Source organism: Dermochelys coriacea, chromosome 21 (genome assembly GCF_009764565.3).
Source record: "Dermochelys coriacea isolate rDerCor1 chromosome 21, rDerCor1.pri.v4, whole genome shotgun sequence".
NCBI lineage: Eukaryota > Metazoa > Chordata > Testudines > Dermochelyidae > Dermochelys > Dermochelys coriacea.
In genome coordinates this window covers 11356985-11376497 of record NC_050088.1, presented here as the reverse complement: position 1 = coordinate 11376497, position 19513 = coordinate 11356985, and the positions used below count along the sequence as shown (strand labels likewise).

Here is a 19513-nt window from a genome sequence, read left to right as displayed (position 1 = left end):
CCGCGGCCGCACAGCCCTCTGGTACTTGTAGTTCCCGCGCCCAGCCGGCCGCGCCACCCCGCGGGAGGGGTCGTTCCCCCAGCAACAGGCGGCCGCCGCCGGGGAGGACTCCAAGCCCCAGCCTGCCCCGCGCGCCCAGCCTAGCAGCTGCCGCTGGCTCCGCAGCCCGGGGAGCTGGCGCGTGCCCGCAGCAGGTGAGGCACCCCGCAGCCCCGGGGCGGGGCGGGGCGGGGCGGGACTGGAGCACCCATGTGTCCCCGGCGGGGCGGGGCTGCGGGCACCCCTTGGCAGCCGTGCCAGGATCCAGGGCAAAGCCGCGGGCCCAGCTGCAGGGAGACGCTGTTGCTTCCTTTGTCCGCTGGCTTCCCAGCGCTGCCCGGAGAGCGGCTCTCTCCTGCCGGGGAGGGGGAGACTCTCTGCTCCTTTCTCCCACCCCCGCGCCCCGATCCCTCCCGTGCATCGAGTTTATTAATCGCTTTAGCGCTTGCAAATCGCGAGGCGTTTAGTCCCTGCTTCGGAAAGATTGAATTAGTGGGGGAGGGGGAGCGACTCCCCCCCCCCCCACGCCGCCCCACTTCTGAAAACCCTCCGGGGCCGGATTATGGGGCCCCGCTTGCACGCGCCCCTATTAGGCAGCAGGTTCCCCGGGAGACCCGCAGGTGAATGAGCCCGAGCGCTGGTGCAACGGTGCCGGAGTGCGGGCCCCGTGGTGGCTTCTGCACCGACGAGACCGGGAGGCAGGATCCCAGTTCCGTGACGGGCGAAGTTTCAGGGTTAGTGAGAGCTGCCAGGCCCAAGTGCTGGAGCTGAAGTGATGCTGGCCCTGAACATGGATGCAGCTGTAGCCCAGAAAGCTCCTTTCTATAACCGCTGCAGGGATAAGCTTTACCATAAGGTGCCTTTATACCTCCATAACCATGCTAGGTTTTGGATTGATTTGACTAGTTTTGGTTTTAAACAAGAAATCACACCCCTGTCTGTTAGGCTGGTAGCCTCGGTGCAGACCAGGCCTGGGACATTTATAAAGTCGTCCTCTCCTGCTGACTTTTGGCAGTTGCATATTTCCCCTGAACGTGTTGTGGCAGCTTTAAAGCAGCCCCGCTCCTTGCACGGGGGTGGGTTTTTAATAAATCTCTGTAACGCCCTTTCACCCAAGGTACGTCCTTACAGAAGCAGGCGATGTGTAAAACAGTTCGTTCGACGGACACCAAATTCTGCACAGATCCAAGGTATAATTCCAGGTCGCTCCATTCTGAGTGTTTACGCTGTGGCTCTGAACTTCTGTAGCTCACATGGTTAACTGTGTTCATGTGACGTTTTAAAGAAAAAAGTAATTTTTAGCCGGGGTTCATAGGCCTGTCTACGACTGTGCATGACACCGTGTGTTAGTGACCACGGCAACTCACTCTGTCTTGTTTTAAGATGTTAATGTTGTTTATAATGTATAGTACAGTTGATCCTAAAGGAACGCAAACAGATCTTTGCTTTTTAATAAAAGCCCCCATTTTAATTCAGTGCAATGCATGAGTCATGTGGAGAAAGGATGGTTATGTCAACAGACTGGAATTCAGGAGGTTAGGGTTCGCTTCCTGTATGACCTTGGGCAAGTCATTTATTCTCTCTGTGCCTCAGTTGGCCTCTGTAAAACGGCAATAATGATACTTCCTTCCTCCCACCTCTGTGAATTTAGATTGTAAGCTGTGTAGGTATTTGGATTGTAAACTCTCTCTTACTTGGGGTGTGTACAACACCCAGCACAGTGAGGCCTTGATTTTGGCTAGGGTGCTGTTGTCATCTATAAAATGATTATAGCAGAACCTCAGTGTTACGAACACCAGAGTTATGTACTGACCAGTGAACCAGACTCTCACATCTCATTTGGAACCGGAAGGACACAATCGGGCAGCAGCAGAGACCAAAGAAAAAGAAAAGGAAATGCACTACTGGGCTGTGTTAAATGTAAACTACTTTAAAAAAAAAGGGAAAGAAGCATTTTTCTTCTGCATAGTAAAATTTGAAAGCGATGATCAGTTGTAAACTTTTGAAAGAACAACCAGAACGTTTGTTCAGAGTTACGAAAATTTCAGAGTTACGACCAACCTCCATTTCCGAGGTGTTCATAACTCTGTGGTTCCACTGTATTATAATTCATCATTTGAGTGTCAGAAGACCACTAGGTATTAATTCCAATGTTTTGCTCATGTTAGCACAAAGGATGAATTGCCCCAAAATCCGTACTGGACGGGGTGGCATTCTCTTCTTGAAAACGTTTGTGATCGAATCAGGATGTGTTGTGACTTCAGGTGACCAATCGCAGAACACAAATGGTATCTTGCAAAGCATAGATACTTCTGATTCATAAATGCAGTCCGAGAAAAGAGGATTGGCTTAGTTCTATGATTCGCTGATCAAAATCGGGACTATATTCACAGTGAATGGTATCCATAAGGGATAACTCAACTGGCTCTAAGATGCAATAAAATACGGTAACAAACGGGTAGGGGCAATCACTGCCTGCTGCTGGCTGGAGTCAATTCTATGTCATCAGCCCTCCACTGCCTATAGCTAATGGAGAATCTCCTATCTATAGTGGTGAGGACCTGTCCTTTTGGTCAGGAAAAGTTGTGTCCATCTAGGGGCTTGTCTACTTGTCAGAAAACTACGTTGTGTTAGCTAATACCGTGTTGCTCATGACTTTGCAGTCAGTGTGGACATGTACATGTCTTGTTGAACATCGCGTCCGCTGACTGTGGGTACGCCGTTAAAGACCATCCCTGACCGTGATGTTCTGACTAGTCATGCGTTCATTAGAAGTGTGCATGGTAGCCTACTGGAGATCACATGGTCTTCAAACTTTCTTTGAAAATAGTCACCTTTAGGCCAAGTGCTAAGAAAGCTCCAACCCAAAGGATTCTTTTTTTAGAATGCTCTGAAAATGCTCTGGGCGGTGGGGTGGGTAGAAAGACAAGGTGCTTCACAAACCGACACTGAAATGCAGCCACCTCTGGGGAGGAACAGAGAAGCTGTTTCACGCTGCAAAGCAACACCCTTGTTGCAATAGTTTAGGACAGGGGGGTGGTCCTGTTTTATAACATCGCTTTAGACTATTTAAAGCTGTGGTTCCTCTTACAGGAGGAATATCACCTTGAGAGTTTACAAGCAGTTGAAAGGTTAGCCTTATACATGCACAGTAAGGATATTTACTGTGATTGAAGTAGCGGGGTTCTATATACAGCGCAGTTGCATAATGCTGCGGGCGGGGGGGGGGGGCAGTGTCTGCGGATAATTGAGTTAAAACCTTGAAATTGTACCAGTAGGCAGTTACGCAACCCCATTGTCCCACGTGTCCGGTTGCTTCTTTCTTTTAACTAAAGAAGATAAATGCAAATGCCTGTGTTAATACACAATAGAGCTTGCAAATTTAAACACAGGCAGTTCAGGAAATGAAAACGTGTATTGATCTCAGAGCACCGTTAATTCCACCTCCTTGTTCGTATCTTGTCATTTTGTTGGATACTTAGGCTTTTAATATTTTCCCCTGACTTCATACAGTGTGTGCAGTGTTGAGTGAATGAATGTGACTGTGTTCATTTTAACTCTTTCGTTCCCTGCATGGCCTTAAATGTGCAAATTTCAACATTGCGTTAATGTAAGGTTTTGCACTTATATGAGCTGTACGTACACATGTGTGTATTGTCTGAACCATCTATAGTTTGCCCATTTCCGTGGCATGTCTCACTTCCTTTCAATGAGCAGAAATGTTAAGCCTCCCGCAATTAACCGGCCCCCTACCTGGGAAGCAATTGGGAGTGAAAAGAAGGCAACTTCTTAACTAGCGCTGTCTGAAAAGATGAGCCTGGCAATAAGCTCCAAAGGCAAATAAACTTGGGCTCTGGTTGCAGGATTCGGTGCCACAGAACCATCTATTTGAGAGCATTTTGGGCCTGTGGGGAGCTCATGTGTAGGGACTGTGCCCACAGTTGCAGTCGTGCTTAGGGGCAGAGATAGTCTCAGACATGACCAGGTTCCAAACCACGTAGGGCTTTACAGATTGAAACTAACGTCCCAACTGGCACAGCCCCCGCGGGGCAGTCAGGAGACAGGGAGCAGGGGGAGGTTGGATGGGTGTGAGTCCTGGGGGGCCTGTCAGGGGACGGGGGTGTGGATAGGGGTTAGGGCAGTCGGGGACAGGGAGCAGGAGGTGGTTGGATAGGGGGTGGGGTCCCTGGGGTTGTTAGGAGAGAAGGAGTAGGGGATTGAATCAGTTGGGAGTTCCGTGAGGGGCAGTCAGGGGGTGAGAAGTGAGAGGGGGCGGAAGGGAGGCAGGGGCCAGGCTGTTTGGGGAAGCACAGCCTTCCCTACCCAGCCCTCCATACAGTTTTGCAACGCCGATGTGGCCCTCGGGCCAAAAAGTTTGCCCAGCCCTGATGTAGGGGAACCCTGAAAAGAACAGATTATGCTAATCCTTCCTGGTGGTGACAGAGGTGTAGATGGGGAAGAAGGAGGAATTGTGCAGCACTTTCAGGTCCCCCAGATGAAAGGTGCTAGGCACAAATTAACATTAGCTGACTTTAGTGCCTGTCTGCAACTTTAGGCACCTAAACATCATGTAAACCTGACCTCCCTCTTGCAGGGTCGCAGAGCTCGGGCTCCAGTCCAAGCCCAAATGTCTACACTGCCATTTTAGCCCCACGGCCCAAGCTCCGCAAGCCTAAGCCAGCTGACCCTGGCCAGTTGGTATTTAATTCCTGTGTAGACATACCCTACACTGCGATTTTTAGCCCTACAAGCCCAAGTCATCTGCCCTGGGCCAGCTGCAGCTTTTCCATGGGTCTTGTATTACTGTGTAAGTATCCTAACTGTTCCATTTACAATTAAATTGACATTGTCAGGGGAAAACCCAAAGTCCTCCCCTATGTTACAAATTGCCTGTGAGAAGATTAAAACCGGAAGAGTTTTAAAAATCCAGTATGCTTCTCATGATTGATTGTTTCTCTCAGCCTGTTGGGGGGAAATCCTGGCTGGTCATTTTCACTTAGGAGCGTAATCCGTTTCACTGCCGGGCCGCTGTGAGTCTGGGTAGCAGCCGCAGGTGGGTGGAGGTTCATCTTTTCACCTGCTTCAGTTGGAATCCTTGAAAAAGAGAAGCCGTGCAGCGTGTCCGTGCAGGTTTAGCGAGTGTAAATATGCCCAGTTTCACCTGTGCATGTCCCTTTAATTCCTGAACCCCTCTAAGATGCCAGACTTAGGTCTGCACCTTTCCCTCCTACCGTCGCCTTCCATATGCTGCCTGCGAGTCTCGGCGGAGAGATGCATACAGAAGCACAGGTGTTTGTGCTGAGATAGTGCCCTGCCAGCAGTCGCCCCACCCTCTTGTTCTCTCCAGCTAACCTGCTAACGCAGCAGTCAGTTACCCTATTGCAGCCATAATCCCTCTTGCCTGCCAAAGCCTGACGCCTCTCTCCTCGCTCAGCTCCGCTCCGGGGACGGAGAACCTGTAGATGCCCGGGACCGAGGGGGGAACCTGATTCAAACCACCTCCAACCCACTTCTCGCTGGCTTCGTCCTCGAAGCAGGATTCCCCCTTGCATTCCGCCCCCTGCTCCTTGAACGGCAAGAAGGCTCGGCGACCCACCAGCTGGCTGCGATGGACACGGATCCGCCGCTGCAGCTGCGCGTCTTTGACCTCAATTGCTGGTAAGTCGTTGTTTCTTTGCTCTTCCATTGACCGAGCAGAGTTCAAAGCAGACTAGTGGAGGGTGGCTCTCCTGGGCAGTGGGTGCAGTTTCACCCAGGAGAGTCATGATATACCTTAGTCCAGGGATGACGTGCAGCCAGGGAGTTCCTCTGATCTCTCTCAGCACGTTCCCGGTTATTACATCTAGAGGTTAAAGCAGAGGACTGGAGGGCCAGGAGCCCTGCTGCTGGCTTGATGCCTCTCCGGGCCTCCATTCTCTTAAAGTGGGGCTGCTAATATATGTCCCTCTGCCTCCAAGCAGGGCTGCCGTTGCAAAGGGCATGGAGCTCCTGGGGTGGGAGACGCTGGCAGTGTCAGCGTTGTCGTTTACCATACGCGAGCCCCTCCAGATTTCTAAGCCCCGGAGCTGCCGTTCTCTGGATCTTTTCAGTCTCCCTTGTCTCCCGGCGGAGCAGGTGCCTGGGTCTGGGACCTGGTGTCTGTTGTTCACAACCAGGCCACTGGGATGTGTGAGTGAAATGTCACAAAGCTGGGTGCCCCTGTCTTGAGGAGAAGGGGGATCTGTGGCCAGGGGCAAAGCGGGGCCTCGGTTAACCCATCACTCCCAACTTAGCTGCAGATCTGCACCCTGCAGTCAGGAGTTACTCAGCCCCGGGATCTCCATCCTGTTCCACCTTGGTTGCTCCTCCCCTGTCCATTTGCAACGAGCTGCCTTCCTGGAGCAGGCCCCCCTCCACCTCCCCATACAGGGAGCCTCGCGCTTCTAATCTCGGCGCTGCTGTGGGCTCTGTGCCAACCTGCCAGCCCTGCCCTGGGCACAGCCGATCTTTAGTTCCTGTTGCATGCAACAGCAGCTCTTGCCTGCAGGCAGACTGTGCACATTGTGGGTTGCAGGGTGGGCAAGGGAACCAGCTCAGCTAGTGTGTGTTGGGTACACACTGCCCCCGATTCTCAGGCACGCATGCAAAGCACCTGCTATGAGCCATGCAGGAGCCAGGCCAGGCCTGCAAACACAGCCTCCCACAAGGGCTCTCATCCTGTGCATGGCTTCATGGAATTGTAGGCATTAGACACGACCAGGGCCATGAAGCCCTATTGAATTCAAATTCCCTCCACCCCTCCTCTCTACCTTCCTAGTCCTGTGGCTGGTCTGATTTTAAACCCGGCTCTCCTTTCACTGTGTCCAGGGCTGGCCCTGGGTGTTTTGTTAACTGGGGCAGAAAATGGTTCCAATGTCCCCCAAATGGCTGAGCCAAAAAAATCCCCAAACCTCCAATTTGGCATCCTCCCGCATGCCAGAAATTGGTGCCCAGGGCAGCCACCCTGCTTGCCCCTCTGTCCCCACAGGCTGGCCCTGGAGGTGTCTCTCTTGGTTTGAAGCTGAGGTGAGCACACAAGAGGCTGAGGGAAACTTCCTATCCCTTCTGCATCCCTGCCTCAAGCAGGACAGGGCTGGGGCTCTATACCTCTGCGAGTTTGGAGGGCGATCCTTGTCACTCAGAGGACTCCCAGCACGTGGGCACCCCTCCCTAGATGCCTTTCCCTATCACTGCTCAAGGCACTAGAGGCCTGATCTGCGCTGGTTGGAGGAGGAGGTGAGCCTCTGTCAGGGATGCCCCTCACAGCCTCTGCTTTCTTCCCCCACAGGGCGATTCGCTACTTGAGCAAGGTGCGGCAGGAGCGCATTGGACTGATTGGCGACACACTTAGCCAGGAGGCGTTCGACCTGGCACTCTTACAGGAGGTGATGAGGGCTGGGAGTTGGAGCGGGGGTGAAGGAGGGAGAGGGCGAGGGCCATGGAAGCCATGGAAGCAGGCTGGCTTCTCTTCCGTGACTCGGGTTCCCACTGTTCTCAGGCTCTCTCCTGCTTCTCCAGGTGTGGAGTGAGAGGGACTATTGTGAGCTGAAACAGAAGCTGACTGCCTGCTACCCCTACTCCCACTACTTCAAAAGGTAAGAGGCACTGCTGGAGTCCCTGGGTACTGCTTATTGGTGTATCAAAGGCACCCTAGCAGCAGGTAGTCCTCAGTTTTGCAAACTCTCGAGATCTTACCAAGAGCCTTGCGGTCGTTGATGGTTTTCCTGAAGTCCCAGCTCCTCAACCCATGAGATTCTCTGAGAATTTTGGCTTTAAAAAAAAAAGGGGGGGGGGGTTCCACCTCTCGTGGTTGCAGAGAAAAGTCAGAAAACGTAGCCCCTGGTCGCTATGACACCAGGAGATAAAAAGAACCTGGAAGGTAATTTTAAAGATCTCATGGCTGCTAAGCTGAGCTCAGGATTTTTTTAACTCTTGGGATCGGCAATGTGACATCCTGCCAAGGGGTGTGAGCTCTGGGCGAAGGAAGCCGTTGGAGTTTGCATGGGTTCAGGGTGGCTTTATGGAGCTACAGCTCACTATAAGATGTCAGGTGGTGCAGGAACCAGATGGGGTGCACTGTTAAACAGCTGTCACGTTCCACCCCAGAAACGGCTGCATTTCAGTGACCCTTGAATGCAGGGGTCTGGGAAGCATGCTGGGAGGAAAGGTTCTCTGGCAATGGGAGACACCCTCACTTTTGCTCAGCAGGAAGCACCGCCTCTTAATCATAACAAAGTTTGCTGCTGTTATACCAGCACTGAACCCTGGCAGTCTGCTCCATGCCATGTCCCCGCCCCAAAGGACCACGGCAGGTGAGCGGCCTTTGCCCCTCTGACGCAGAGCCTTAGGGTGGTGACTGGTGAACGTTCTCCCCTCCCCCCCCCATCACCCGAGGGCCGGGTATTGGCTGGATGTTGCTATCTCGGGAGATTGTCCCGGGCCCTTTGCGGCTCCCCTGAGATCCCAGCAGGAAATAGTGATGCTCTCCAGCTGTCTTTGCACTGCCCAGGGCAGTGACCCTAGGTTCTTGGCATTCTCTGGGCGGAGCTGGCCCATGGGGTAGCTGTGACATGGCCATAAATAAGCAGGCACAAAGACACTGGAGGCAGCAGACAGCTACTCGCTGAGACAGCATCTCTCAGGAGCACCCAAGCGGACTTTGTCAGGGAAAAAAGCACTAGAGGGGATGACCCTGTTTGCCAACCCAGCCCTTACGTCTCCTGCCCCGTCAGATACAGCCTGGGGCAGGCTTGATATTAAAGGTTTGCTTGTAAGGGGTTAATCCAGGATTAAATGCGGTGTGAATATATAGCTAGTCAATTGCTATGGAGTGTCACCTGCCTTTCACACGGACACCCTGATGGGAACAGAGTCCCTTAGACCTTCCCCACCGGGTCACAGTGACACATCCCCTTTTGGGTCAAGTGAGAGTGACCCCCTTCCCCATGTCAGACTGGTCGCTTTCTACCCTTCCCAGTTCTTTATTTGGTCACTGCCTTCAAGCAGTTCAAACCAGTCTGTGCAATTTCCCAGGCTGGGGGCGGTAGGGTTTTGAGCCTTTTCCAGATCTGTTTACCTGTCTGGGCATTTCCATGAGTGAATCCCCCTTTTTGCGGAGAGGTATAACATTTATAGAGTTGATAGAATAGCCTTAAAGCCGTCCCATGTGTCTGTCCCATCTCCCTCTGCCAGAAGAGGATGCTTAGACTTGCCAGAATTCTATGTTGATTTGTTTTTCCTTTCGACCAGTAGTGTTGATATTTATTTTGTCAATGATGATTGATTTAAAATTTCACAGTGGCACAGAATTATGATTTTAAGCATTTTTAAAGTGTATTATCTATTTGATATCGTCTCCTTTGCTGGAACTTGAGGGGAGAGGTCAGACAATAATTTATTTAATGACAGTAGAGGCTGAGATTCAACAAGTTAAAGCTTTATAACCGTTAAAACACAAATTGTCAATGCCACAGGTCGAAATCTACAAAGTTACTATCCTTATGTCAAGCTCTACGAAGTTCTCAAGCAGCATTTGTCTGACTCTGCCTGCCTGTAGATTTCACGTATTGCATATTTCTTTCCATCAGTCTGTGTGCGCGAAGTGAAAGCGACGTTTACTGATAAAAATCTGGTCCTTCCAAGCCTAAGGATACTTGACTAGTGTCCTGGGGCAGCCTATGGGCTCGTGGCCTGGAGGGCATGGCTGGCGTCACCTCCCATGGGGATGTTACAGGGAGTAACTCTTGGTCATTGGAGAGAATCGCGATGGGGCAATGGGGCATCACCACAGGCTCTCTGGGAAGAGAGGTAGTAGATTGACCCCCCACACATGCCCCGCTGCCTTTGCCTTCATCTCAGCATTTCCCCCTCCACTGCTCAGCGTCATTGTTACTAACTATGAAGTGGTTACAGAGTGGCGGGAGCATTTCTCCCTCTTGTGGCTGGGGTGATCTCTGCATGCTTAAAGCTGTTCCACTTTAATTCACTATTAATGGGCCAGAGCAAGAGCCAAAGTCAGCAGCCTTCTGTAGTCCCATCCTTAAGGTGGTGAGCTGGGATGTTGAAGGCCCTGGTTCTATTCCTGCTGGAGGTAGTAAAGGGTTTTGCCCCTCTTGCTAAAATATTAAGTGAGCCACTGACAAAATACGAATCACTCTTTTGTCCCCGCTGGTCCCAATGCTCCCCGGGCCATGGGAGATTCCTGTTCCAGTGCCCCCATCCGCAAGGAGCTTGGAACCAGGATCTCCCACCTCCCATCCCCACCCCCCGCCCTGCGCTGAGAGGCGGGAGCTTCCTGTTCAAATCCGTTCCCTTTCCCAAGAGAACAATGGCCTCCTGGGAGAGAGAGGGGACTTAAACAGGGAGCTCCCGCCTCTCAGCCCAATCACCTGGGAGGGAAGGAGACCCCCGTTCCAGTCCCTTCTGAACAGGCAGCAGGAGGACGTGAACCTGGTTCTCCCACATTCCAGGTGAGCATCGAAACCGGTAGACTACAGAGTGATCCTAGCACTAGCCTGCGTGGAACTTACACTTAATTAAAGTGGAGCCGCTTCAAGAGGGAAAGACTAAAGGAGCCTCCCCTCCAAATCCCCTTTCCCCCTCTGGTGGACAGAGGACACAAACCAGGGCCTCCAGCATCCCAAGCCAATACCCTCACCACTGACCTAGAGAGAGCTTTTCATAGTGGATTCTTCCTGTGGCCCAACTAATATTTAATTCAAGTGGAACCATTTCAAGAGGAAAGACCAAAGGCCCTCCCCCAGGAGAATCAAACTAGGGCCTTTAACACCCCAGGCCCGCACCTTAACCACGGGGTTATAGCACAGCCCTGAGACTGCCTTTGGCCCTCCAGTTAATAAAGTGGACCAGCATCAAGCGGACAGCTCAAGGGAGCACCTTGGCAAAGCCCTTCTTCTCATCAGGCAGCCCGGGGATTTGAATGAGCATCACTCCCTCAGCGCTGGACTAGCGAGTGATTCTAACCCCTCTGGTGGCCCAACTCATACTTAGTTAAAGTGGACCAGATGCACCAGGCAAGCGGGAGGGAGCCCCCACCCCCAGCCCAGCCCAGCCCGTAGGCCATTCTTAATGTCTGTCTCTGCCCATTCACTGAGGAAGGCGCTGCACCACCTAACTCAGGCTTTAAGGGGTCCTGTTGTTGTACCTGGTTTTCTAGGCATCTCGAAGTGAGGGAGGGCAGTGCTGAGTATTGCCTCCCCTAATTCCCTTTGGGCCACAAGGCTGAGTCGGGGAGCTGAGAGCGGGTAGACTCGGTCCATATTACAGGCAAACAGCGCTATGACCGTAAGGGAGCTGAGACTAGGCATTCAGTTGCCAGCCGCCTCCCGGAGAGCCAGGGAGCCGAGGCGGGGTGTGCGTTGTGAATGCCAGAAGCACTGAGCTCAGGGGAGTGAAGCATAGACACCAGCAGTGCAGGATCCTGCCTCAGCCCCAAGACCAGAGTGGGGAGCTGAGAACAAACAATCTCAATGCCTGCCATAGACACAGGGCCCTGAGCCTGGGGAGCGGGGTGCCCAAATGGGTGTGTGTGGGAGACATTCTGGAGCTCCCCTTCCTCCACGCTCCTGCTGCGAGGGGTGGGAAGAAGAGCTCTAAAACTCCTCCTCCACCCACTTCTCCAGGTGCTCAGCTGCTGTCTTCAGCCAGCTCTTTTTTCCCACGCCACTGATCGCTGAAGTAGTCACACCCACTGAGTGCACAACGGTTTGGCTGCCTAAGACACACGTCCATGCCCAGCTCCGTAGCCTCTCTGTGCATGGGAATGAAGCTCTTCTTTGGGCCAACACCAGCTGCCTGATAAACAGAGCGTTATCTTTGGCACGGAGCTTCTGCATCTAAGTTCAAGCACCCTGTTTACTCTGGGTGTTTGCTTTGCATGAGAAACGTTCAAGAACATCCGTGAATCTGCTTCCTCATGATCTGCCTCGAGTTCTGGTATTGCAGAATGGTGGCCAGGCACTACTCGCACTGCTCGTTCGATGCCGTGAAACCCACTGGCAAGGTACACTTCCCGTCCAGCTGACAATCTCTGCTCACACTTCACGATTCAGCCCATGAGGAGAAAATCTGCAAGTTAGATTTAGTCTTTGGATACAGCATCATCGTCACGCAATGCTTTGGTAATGCTGTTAGCACGGTGGGGTGCCAAACTTCTTGCATTTGAACATTGCACCTGCGGGTGTTCTCACCAAATTTGATAGATTCTTCATTTGTGTAATTGTCACCAACAGCAGCCATGGATACCATTCAGCAGCTGACCACACCTTGAATGCTGCGTGCAGGTCTGGTTGCCCCCCTCTCAAAAAAGATACATTAGATGTGGAAAAGGTGCAGAGAAGGGCAACAAATATGATTAAAAGTCTGGAACAGCGTCCATACGAGGAGAGATTAACAAGACTGGGAACTGTTCAGCCTGGAAAAGAAACACCTGAGTGGGAATATGAGCGAGGTCTATAAAATCAGGTGTGGTGGAGAAAGTGACTAGGGACGTGTTAATTACCCCTTCACAGAACACAAGAACCAGGGGTCACCTGATGAAATTGACAGGCAGCAGGTACCTCATCACACAATGTACAGCCAACCTGTGATACAAGGTAGCTTAACCATTGACAGATTTTTCTCCAGCCAACAGGGTATGTTGCTCTTTTGGGTGTTTCTCAGAGATCCATCCAAGTTGAAGAGGGAAAGTGGGGCAGGTGTCAGCTCATACTTCATCAGACTCTGGATATCAGCATCTCTGGACTGGACAATAACTATCAGCTTGCTGGATATCTGACCAGCAATAAGTATTGCTTGTGCTGTCTGCGTCTTTTGTTAGACTGTGATTACCAAGTGATTTGCAATTATGCCTGTTTATGGATCAAAGGAGGCCTACCTTCCCCCTTTGTAGCCTGCTGGTTACAAACTGCTTTGTTTCTTGTGTGCCGTTCTCTCTGGTCTTGCACAAGCTTTCTGCAGTTTCAAGTGGGGGCCACAGTAGATGTTGCAGCGTTCACAAGTGGCTGGCTGTTGCCTGGGCTTGTTCCAGGGTCATTCTTTCAGTCCCGACTTTTATAATATCTTGGGACAGCAGCAGCCAGGCACTTTGTGGTAGCTTCCTTGTGGAGATCTACTGCAGAAGGCTGCATTTCACACCTTTGTTTGTCATAGCTGCTACAGCTGCCTTAAAATGCGTAGTCAGGTAATACTTGGTCAGAGCCTTATCCTTTGTGCAAAGATGCGGATGCTTCCCACGGTCCTTGCTGAGAGATTGCTTGATGGCCATGTCATGCCATACACCACGGAAGGGCCTGGCAGTCCAGGACTCTGCTCTCTATCAATTAGGACAGGATATATATCTGGCTTCTCTTCCCCCACAAGTCTGTCTTCTGTTACCTTTACACAACCCCATCTTGCATCGTTCACATGACCACACTGGAAGTCAAGTGGAATCATCTCTGCCAACCTCTCAAGCTCCGTGGACTTATCTCTCTTTGCTGCTATGTCATCCACCAGCAGTTGGGAGAATTACATTACATAGTCCTCCCAGAGCAGACACGCTGAGGAGTAGGCAGTGTGACTCGGTGGTCGGAGCAGAAGTCTGGCCTAGTGGTCAGGGCAGAACCGGAGGTGTGGTCAGGAGACAAGCCAGTGGTCAGAGCCAGGAGTTAGGGATCAGAGGCATGAGATGAAGCAAGGGCTAGACAAGAAGCTCATCTACCAGGCTTAAATAGGGAGCGGTTGGCCCTTCTGTCCAATCAGAGAGCACAGTCACTTAGTGAGGATTTATTGGGCCCAGCCAAGCTCATTAGGTTGCTAGGTACCCGTGCCCAGAACCAGCTGAGTTCCTGACAGTCTCTGAACGGTTTTTTCCCTTGGATAACGTGTGTCCACGAGCTGATGGAGTGACTGGGTGCTCTGCCAGAGCATTCTGTGTGTCCAAGATGTGGCTCGTCTCCTCTTCCGGAAGAACATTGTTCATGGGCTCACCAGGTGCCATCCATTTCCAGCGATGCGTTGCCTCATTCATAAGCTTGTGGATTCTAACGCCAGGGTTATATGCTGTCCCTCTTCGAGCATGACAGCATGCAAGGATGTCTTCAAACCCACTTTCCTGCATCACGCTGCCTACATCACCCATGAAATTCATTTCATGATGCATGCCTCCCATCTCAAGGCAGCCATTGTCAAATTCCCTTTGATTCCTCCATTTAATCAACTGTGCTTTGCAGGAGTTTGCTTCATCATAAGTCTAGACCTGACCTAGAGAGTAGAATATACCCAGAAAGTATTTCATCAGGGTGTACGTTGTATTAACATCAGTGGCAGGTGCAGCAAGCATTGGATGGCAGCCAATAGTCATAAAATATAAAACAGCGACAAAAACTTTTCTCCAATCAGTCCTTTCTACGAATAGTGACAAATATTTGGATGCATTACATGGTACATACAGACTTTTGCTTTAACCGCAGGCAAAAAAAGTACAGGAACATGCATCAAATATATCACCTGGTGCTAAATATTTCCCAGACAATACCATTGTGAGTACAGAGTTGCATTACCAATTGTACTTAGAAGTTTTCTGCCAATTTTGGTCAAAATTAAGACTGTGTTTCTTCGAGTTATGGCTTTTGGGGGGATTTCATGGGGGTTTTGTTCCGACTCGATGCCCAACAACGTTTAACATTTATGTGAGATAGAAAAAATGCACCACTTCCAGCATCTATATCCACCTTGGTGATGCCCACCAGATACGTGCATCACATGTGATAGCAATGACATTTTTCTAGCTGATAGCTTACCCTAACTCATTAATAAGTCCCCTTTTTAAATCTGGTTGGGAGACTGCTGACCCCCAGGCCCCTGCTATATAACCCCAGCCCCACTCCCCTCCCAAAGCCAGGAATAGAGCCCAGGAGTCCTGACACCTAGCCCCTGCTTTAAATTACTAGACCTCACTCCTTTCCTCCGGGAGTTTTGCTCAGAAATCCCACCTAGTAGTCCCCAAGGGCAGGGCAGGGTTGAGTGACTGAAGATGGTGACTGTAGTTTCTCTTTCATAGTGGGGTGATTGGCAGTGGGCTCTGCGTGTTCTCCAGATACCCAATCCTGGACACCTTCCTGTACCAGTACTCCCTGAACGGCTACCCCTACATGGTGAGTGCAGGGGGCCAGCTGCCACAGGGGCTGCTTACATCAAAGTCACAGGTGGGGGGCCCTTTGCCGCGATGCTCGGATTGTAACCAGCCTTCTCTCTCTCCTCTCCTGTCCCGGCAGCTCCAGCACGGGGACTGGTTCTGCGGCAAGGCCGTGGGGCTCCTCGTTATCAAGATCTGTGGGATTATCTTCCATGTGTACGTGACCCATGTGAGTCTCACTGCGGGGAAGGTGGGGGAGAGGACCAAGGATCTGACAGACTGGGAGTCACTGGGAAAAATACAGTGCAGTCTAGCTTGACATGCCTCAAGCCAAGGGGTCTCTCACTACTTACCTTGGAAGACCGTTCCACAAACGGATCTACCTCACCAGCAGGAAAGGATTCCTGATCACCCTTTGCTCAATTTCACCCCACTAGCCCCAGCTGAACCCCCTTAGATGATCAATTCCTCCCACCCCCGGACATTCACCTCTCCCACACAGTCACAGACATGGGACAGGAAAGAAGTTTGGATGCTCGGGGCACCCTCTGCCGGCACAGAGCTTGGAAACAAAAGACAGCCAACGAGGGGCTCCGTTAGTGCCAGGTGTGATGGGAGCCTGTACCATGCACTAACCAGCAATATCCAGTCATTATCCAGCAGGGCTGGATTCAGACCTAGAGGTGAAAAGCCGTCTCTCGTTCTCCATCCGGCACCTCTTGCCTCATCTCCTGGGCTTGAGACATCTAAAGCCAGACTGCCTGGAGCCTGGGAGCACACCTGGCATTGGTATAGGGTGGACAAGAGCTAGGTTCCCAGTGTCTGTCCCCAAGCGCCTGGACTCACTGCCTGTGTTCTCCCTTCACCCAGCTCCTTGCGGAGTACTGCCGGGACAAGGACGCTTACCTCCCCCATCGAGTGGTGCAGGCCTGGGAGCTGGCTCAATTCATACAGTGAGTAGAGCAGAGACGCCGCAAGCTCGTCGCCAGTGGGGCCTTGTGTGTAGCCCGGTGTCTCATCTAGGGAATGAAGGCGGGTTAGCGGGGGAGCTCTCAACTGCTCCAGACCCGGCCACTCCTCACAGGGGGTGCTGTAGAAAACGCTGGGGGTGCATCAGCTGTGGGAGAAGCCCCCAGCTACTCCAGTCCCTGCCTCTCTCAGCAGGGGGTGCCGTAGGGAGCTTGCCGGGGGGGGGGGCTAGCTCGCTCGCTCGCTTTGGCCCCGCCGAGTTACTCTGTCCCGTCCCCTCAGGCACACCTCGAAGGGAGCGGACGTGGTGCTGCTCGGTGGGGATTTGAACATGCATCCCGGGGACATGGGGATCCGGCTGCTGCGAGGCTGGACAGGGCTGCGGGACTCCTTCGCCGACACAGAGAGGTTCGAGGTAAGCGCTTCCCTGTAGGGCCTGGCCAGGGAGGGAGATGGGTGTGTGTGCAGGACTGGCCTGGTGCAGCAGGGGGCACAGACAGTAAATGCCTGCCGCAGGTGAATCCAGAAGCTGGGCTTCCCCTCCCACCTGCTGACCCTCCTTTGCACCCCAGCTCCCTCCCCAGCCTGCTGTCCCCCAGCACCTCAACCTCCCCTCCCAGCCACCAGCCGAGCTGCCGTCCGTGTGAGAGTCCAGAGCCCCTGCCCTTCAGCAGGATGCTGGCACTCCTTCCAGCCCCCTCGGGGAGAAGGGCAGGGTCTGGCCTGTCTAGAGGGGCACCGACTGACCTTGTGTTGGCTCCCAGGGCTGCGAGGATGGCTGCACCCTGGTCCCAGCCAACTGCTTCACGGTCAATGAGGAGCTGCAGCCCTTCCCGCTGGGAATCCGCATCGACTACATTCTCTACAAGGTACGTGCAGCACAGCGGGGCGGCGAGGGGAGGCGACCCACCCGAACCACAGGCTGCGTCCGGGACAGAGCTGGGAACCGGGCCCCTGGCTGCGTCCTGGTGCCAGGCACTGCCTCCGCCTGCTAACACTGCGAGTCAGATGGGAGAGGCCTGTCTGGGTCTGGTCCGTCCCACATGCACCCTCTGTTGTCCAGGCTATTGTCCTGGCGGCTTCAGCCCCTGGCCCCAGCATTTCCAGAGCAGGTCTGTGTCTGTTGTGTACCCGAGCGTCAGGGGGTGCCGGGCTCAAATGCTGCTTTGCATTGGTAGAGGGCAGTGTTGTTACCACCACTAAGCTCTTATGTGCAGCGCTTTTCACCCGTAGACCTCAGCGCGCTTTTACCAATGAGGTCAATAGCATTAGCCCCATTTTACAGAGGGGGAAACTGAGGCAGGGGGCAGCGATTTGCCCGAGGTCACTGAGCAGGCCAGGGGCAGAGCTGGGAATAGACCCCAGGTCTCCTGGGGCCTTTTCCACTAGGCAACACTGCCTCCCATATTATATGGTAGATCTTGCTGGTTTTGAAGTCCCTTAGCCAAAATCCATAGCCCTTGTACTGTGTGGGTCTTCCTGCTTGTCAGATCTGAGCAGGTGGGCACAGTGGACTGATCACAGGCCTGGGACACAGGAAGGCCTTAGTTATAATCCCAGCTCCTGCCACTTGCTTGCTGTATGGCCTTGAGCAACGTCGCTGCCCTGGTCTGTCTGTAACTTGAGGGCGGAGCTCGGCTCTGTCAGCCCTCTGGATGGCGGGGCAGTGTTGCCAGTAAAAACTTCCCGTCTCGAGATATTTCTGTGTGGTTAGAGCAGGGCACTCGGCCTCCCGGGTCCCACTGCAGCCTCGGGGCCCCGGAGCAGCAGACTTCACTTCCATCATGTGGGCCATGTCTCATGGCAGGCCGGCGAGGGGCCGTGGGGAGAACAGCCCCAGGGCCTGCGTAGCGCTGTGCCCCATCGCCCTCCGTCTTCCCTTCCCCTAGGGACTGTCTCGCTTTGTGGTGAAGTGTGACAGCCTCGTGACCACCACGGGCACCGCCCCCGGCAAGAGCATTCCCTACTCGGACCACGAAGCCGTCATTGCTACGCTGAGCGTGCACCGACAAGAGGAGGCCAAGGGCTCGAGTGCCAGCGCAGCCAGTGAGTGTCTGGGCCACTCAGACCTTGGCAACGGGGGGCGCAGCCGGCCCAGGGAGGGCAGCCCGGGGCCTGGAGCGCTGGGATCTTGAGAGAGCTCCGCCTGCCAAGGCATTAGCTGGGCCTCCGACCGCAGCCGCTCCGGGGCTCCTTCTTCCAGGCTCTGCAGGAATGAGGCCACAGTCGCAAGTGGACCGTGCAGGCCGTTTGAAAACCCCAAGAGAGCCATCAAGGGAATGGTTGGGCTTGATCCCACAGCCCAGTCATTTCCGTCCAGCCGGCGCTAGGGATCTCACCCCGCGTGGCGAGAAAAAGACCCAGGATGCATAGAGCCCAGCGGCGAAGCAAAGCACCATGGGGTACCTGCCCAGAATTAATCCCCCCGCCCCGCATAGACAAGGCCTTAGTTGTCCCACTGATTGCCTTATCAGCATGGTGTGTCTCTCCAGCGGGTAAGATGCCTTGAACCCCTTGAGAGGCTGGGGCTGTATCCGAGGTGGCCCGGCTGGCTGGGAGGAGCCATCCCACGCTGTGGCTAAGCCCCTGTTTTCTCTTGCAGAGCCGGAGCTGGTGGACGTGGTGAACGAGGCCCGGACAGAGCTGAGGGTGCGGCTGCACGCGGCCGAGCGCCAGCGCTACTCCAACGGCCGCATGGCCATCCTGGCCCTGCTCCTGCTGCTCCTGCAGGTGGCCATGGGCCTGAGCTCCCTGGCGGGCTGGGACTCCCCGCAGCCCTTCCCCAAGTTCTCCTTCTCCCTGCTGAGTTTGCTGGCCACGGTGGTGCTGCTGCTCTCAATGGTGCTGTACGTCTTCCACACCATCGAGGTGAGGATGCTGCAGGGGACGGAGGAGCAGATGAGGCTGGCACTCCAGGTGCTGCAGGACAAGCTCAGCCCCATGTAGGACAGCAGCGGGGGGGGGGGGGGTAAGGGGATCAAGAGGCTCCTGGGTGCTCAGTGGATCGCACGGCCAGCTGGCAGCGGCTGTGCTGGAGAGCAGGGAGAGGGCAGGCGGTTTCCTTGGCACTGGATTGCTTTTCATGGTTAACTTGATTTTTAAACAAAGCGGCATTTGGTATCTTACCGATTACAGCAGGTTTTCTATAGAGTTAAATAAACTTTTTGAACAGATTATTGTATTCAAGAGACGGAGTGCTTTTAACACAGCTAATGGGAGGTGGGGGGTTAGTCCCGGGGGATCTCTCGAAGGCTGCCCTCAAGGGGCATTTTCACAGGAAAGAGCAGAGACTGCTGTTCCCCTCGACACACGCAGGGATAGGACAGGACTGTTGGTAATACAGTTAGGATT

The 19513-nt window shown here is 53.4% G+C and overlaps 1 protein-coding gene across 2 annotated transcripts; it reads left to right on the top strand.

The window, feature by feature from the left end:
* The first annotated feature begins 58 nt into the window (after positions 1-58).
* SMPD2 (sphingomyelin phosphodiesterase 2) lies at positions 59-19336 on the top strand. Of its 2 annotated transcripts, none has more exons than XM_038380226.2 (11): positions 59-194; positions 5474-5697; positions 7346-7442; positions 7576-7652; positions 15119-15212; positions 15333-15422; positions 16064-16146; positions 16445-16577; positions 16927-17031; positions 18052-18208; positions 18765-19336. In XM_038380226.2, the coding sequence occupies exons 2-11, from the start codon at positions 5648-5650 to the stop codon at positions 19106-19108; spliced, it is 1230 nt and encodes a 409-aa protein (XP_038236154.1). In that variant the 5' UTR covers positions 59-194; positions 5474-5647; the 3' UTR covers positions 19109-19336. The 2 variants fall into 2 exon arrangements, with proteins under 2 accessions (XP_038236154.1, XP_038236153.1); XM_038380225.2 differs by lacking the exon at positions 59-194 and adding an exon at positions 1173-1229.
* The last annotated feature ends 177 nt before the right edge of the window (positions 19337-19513 follow it).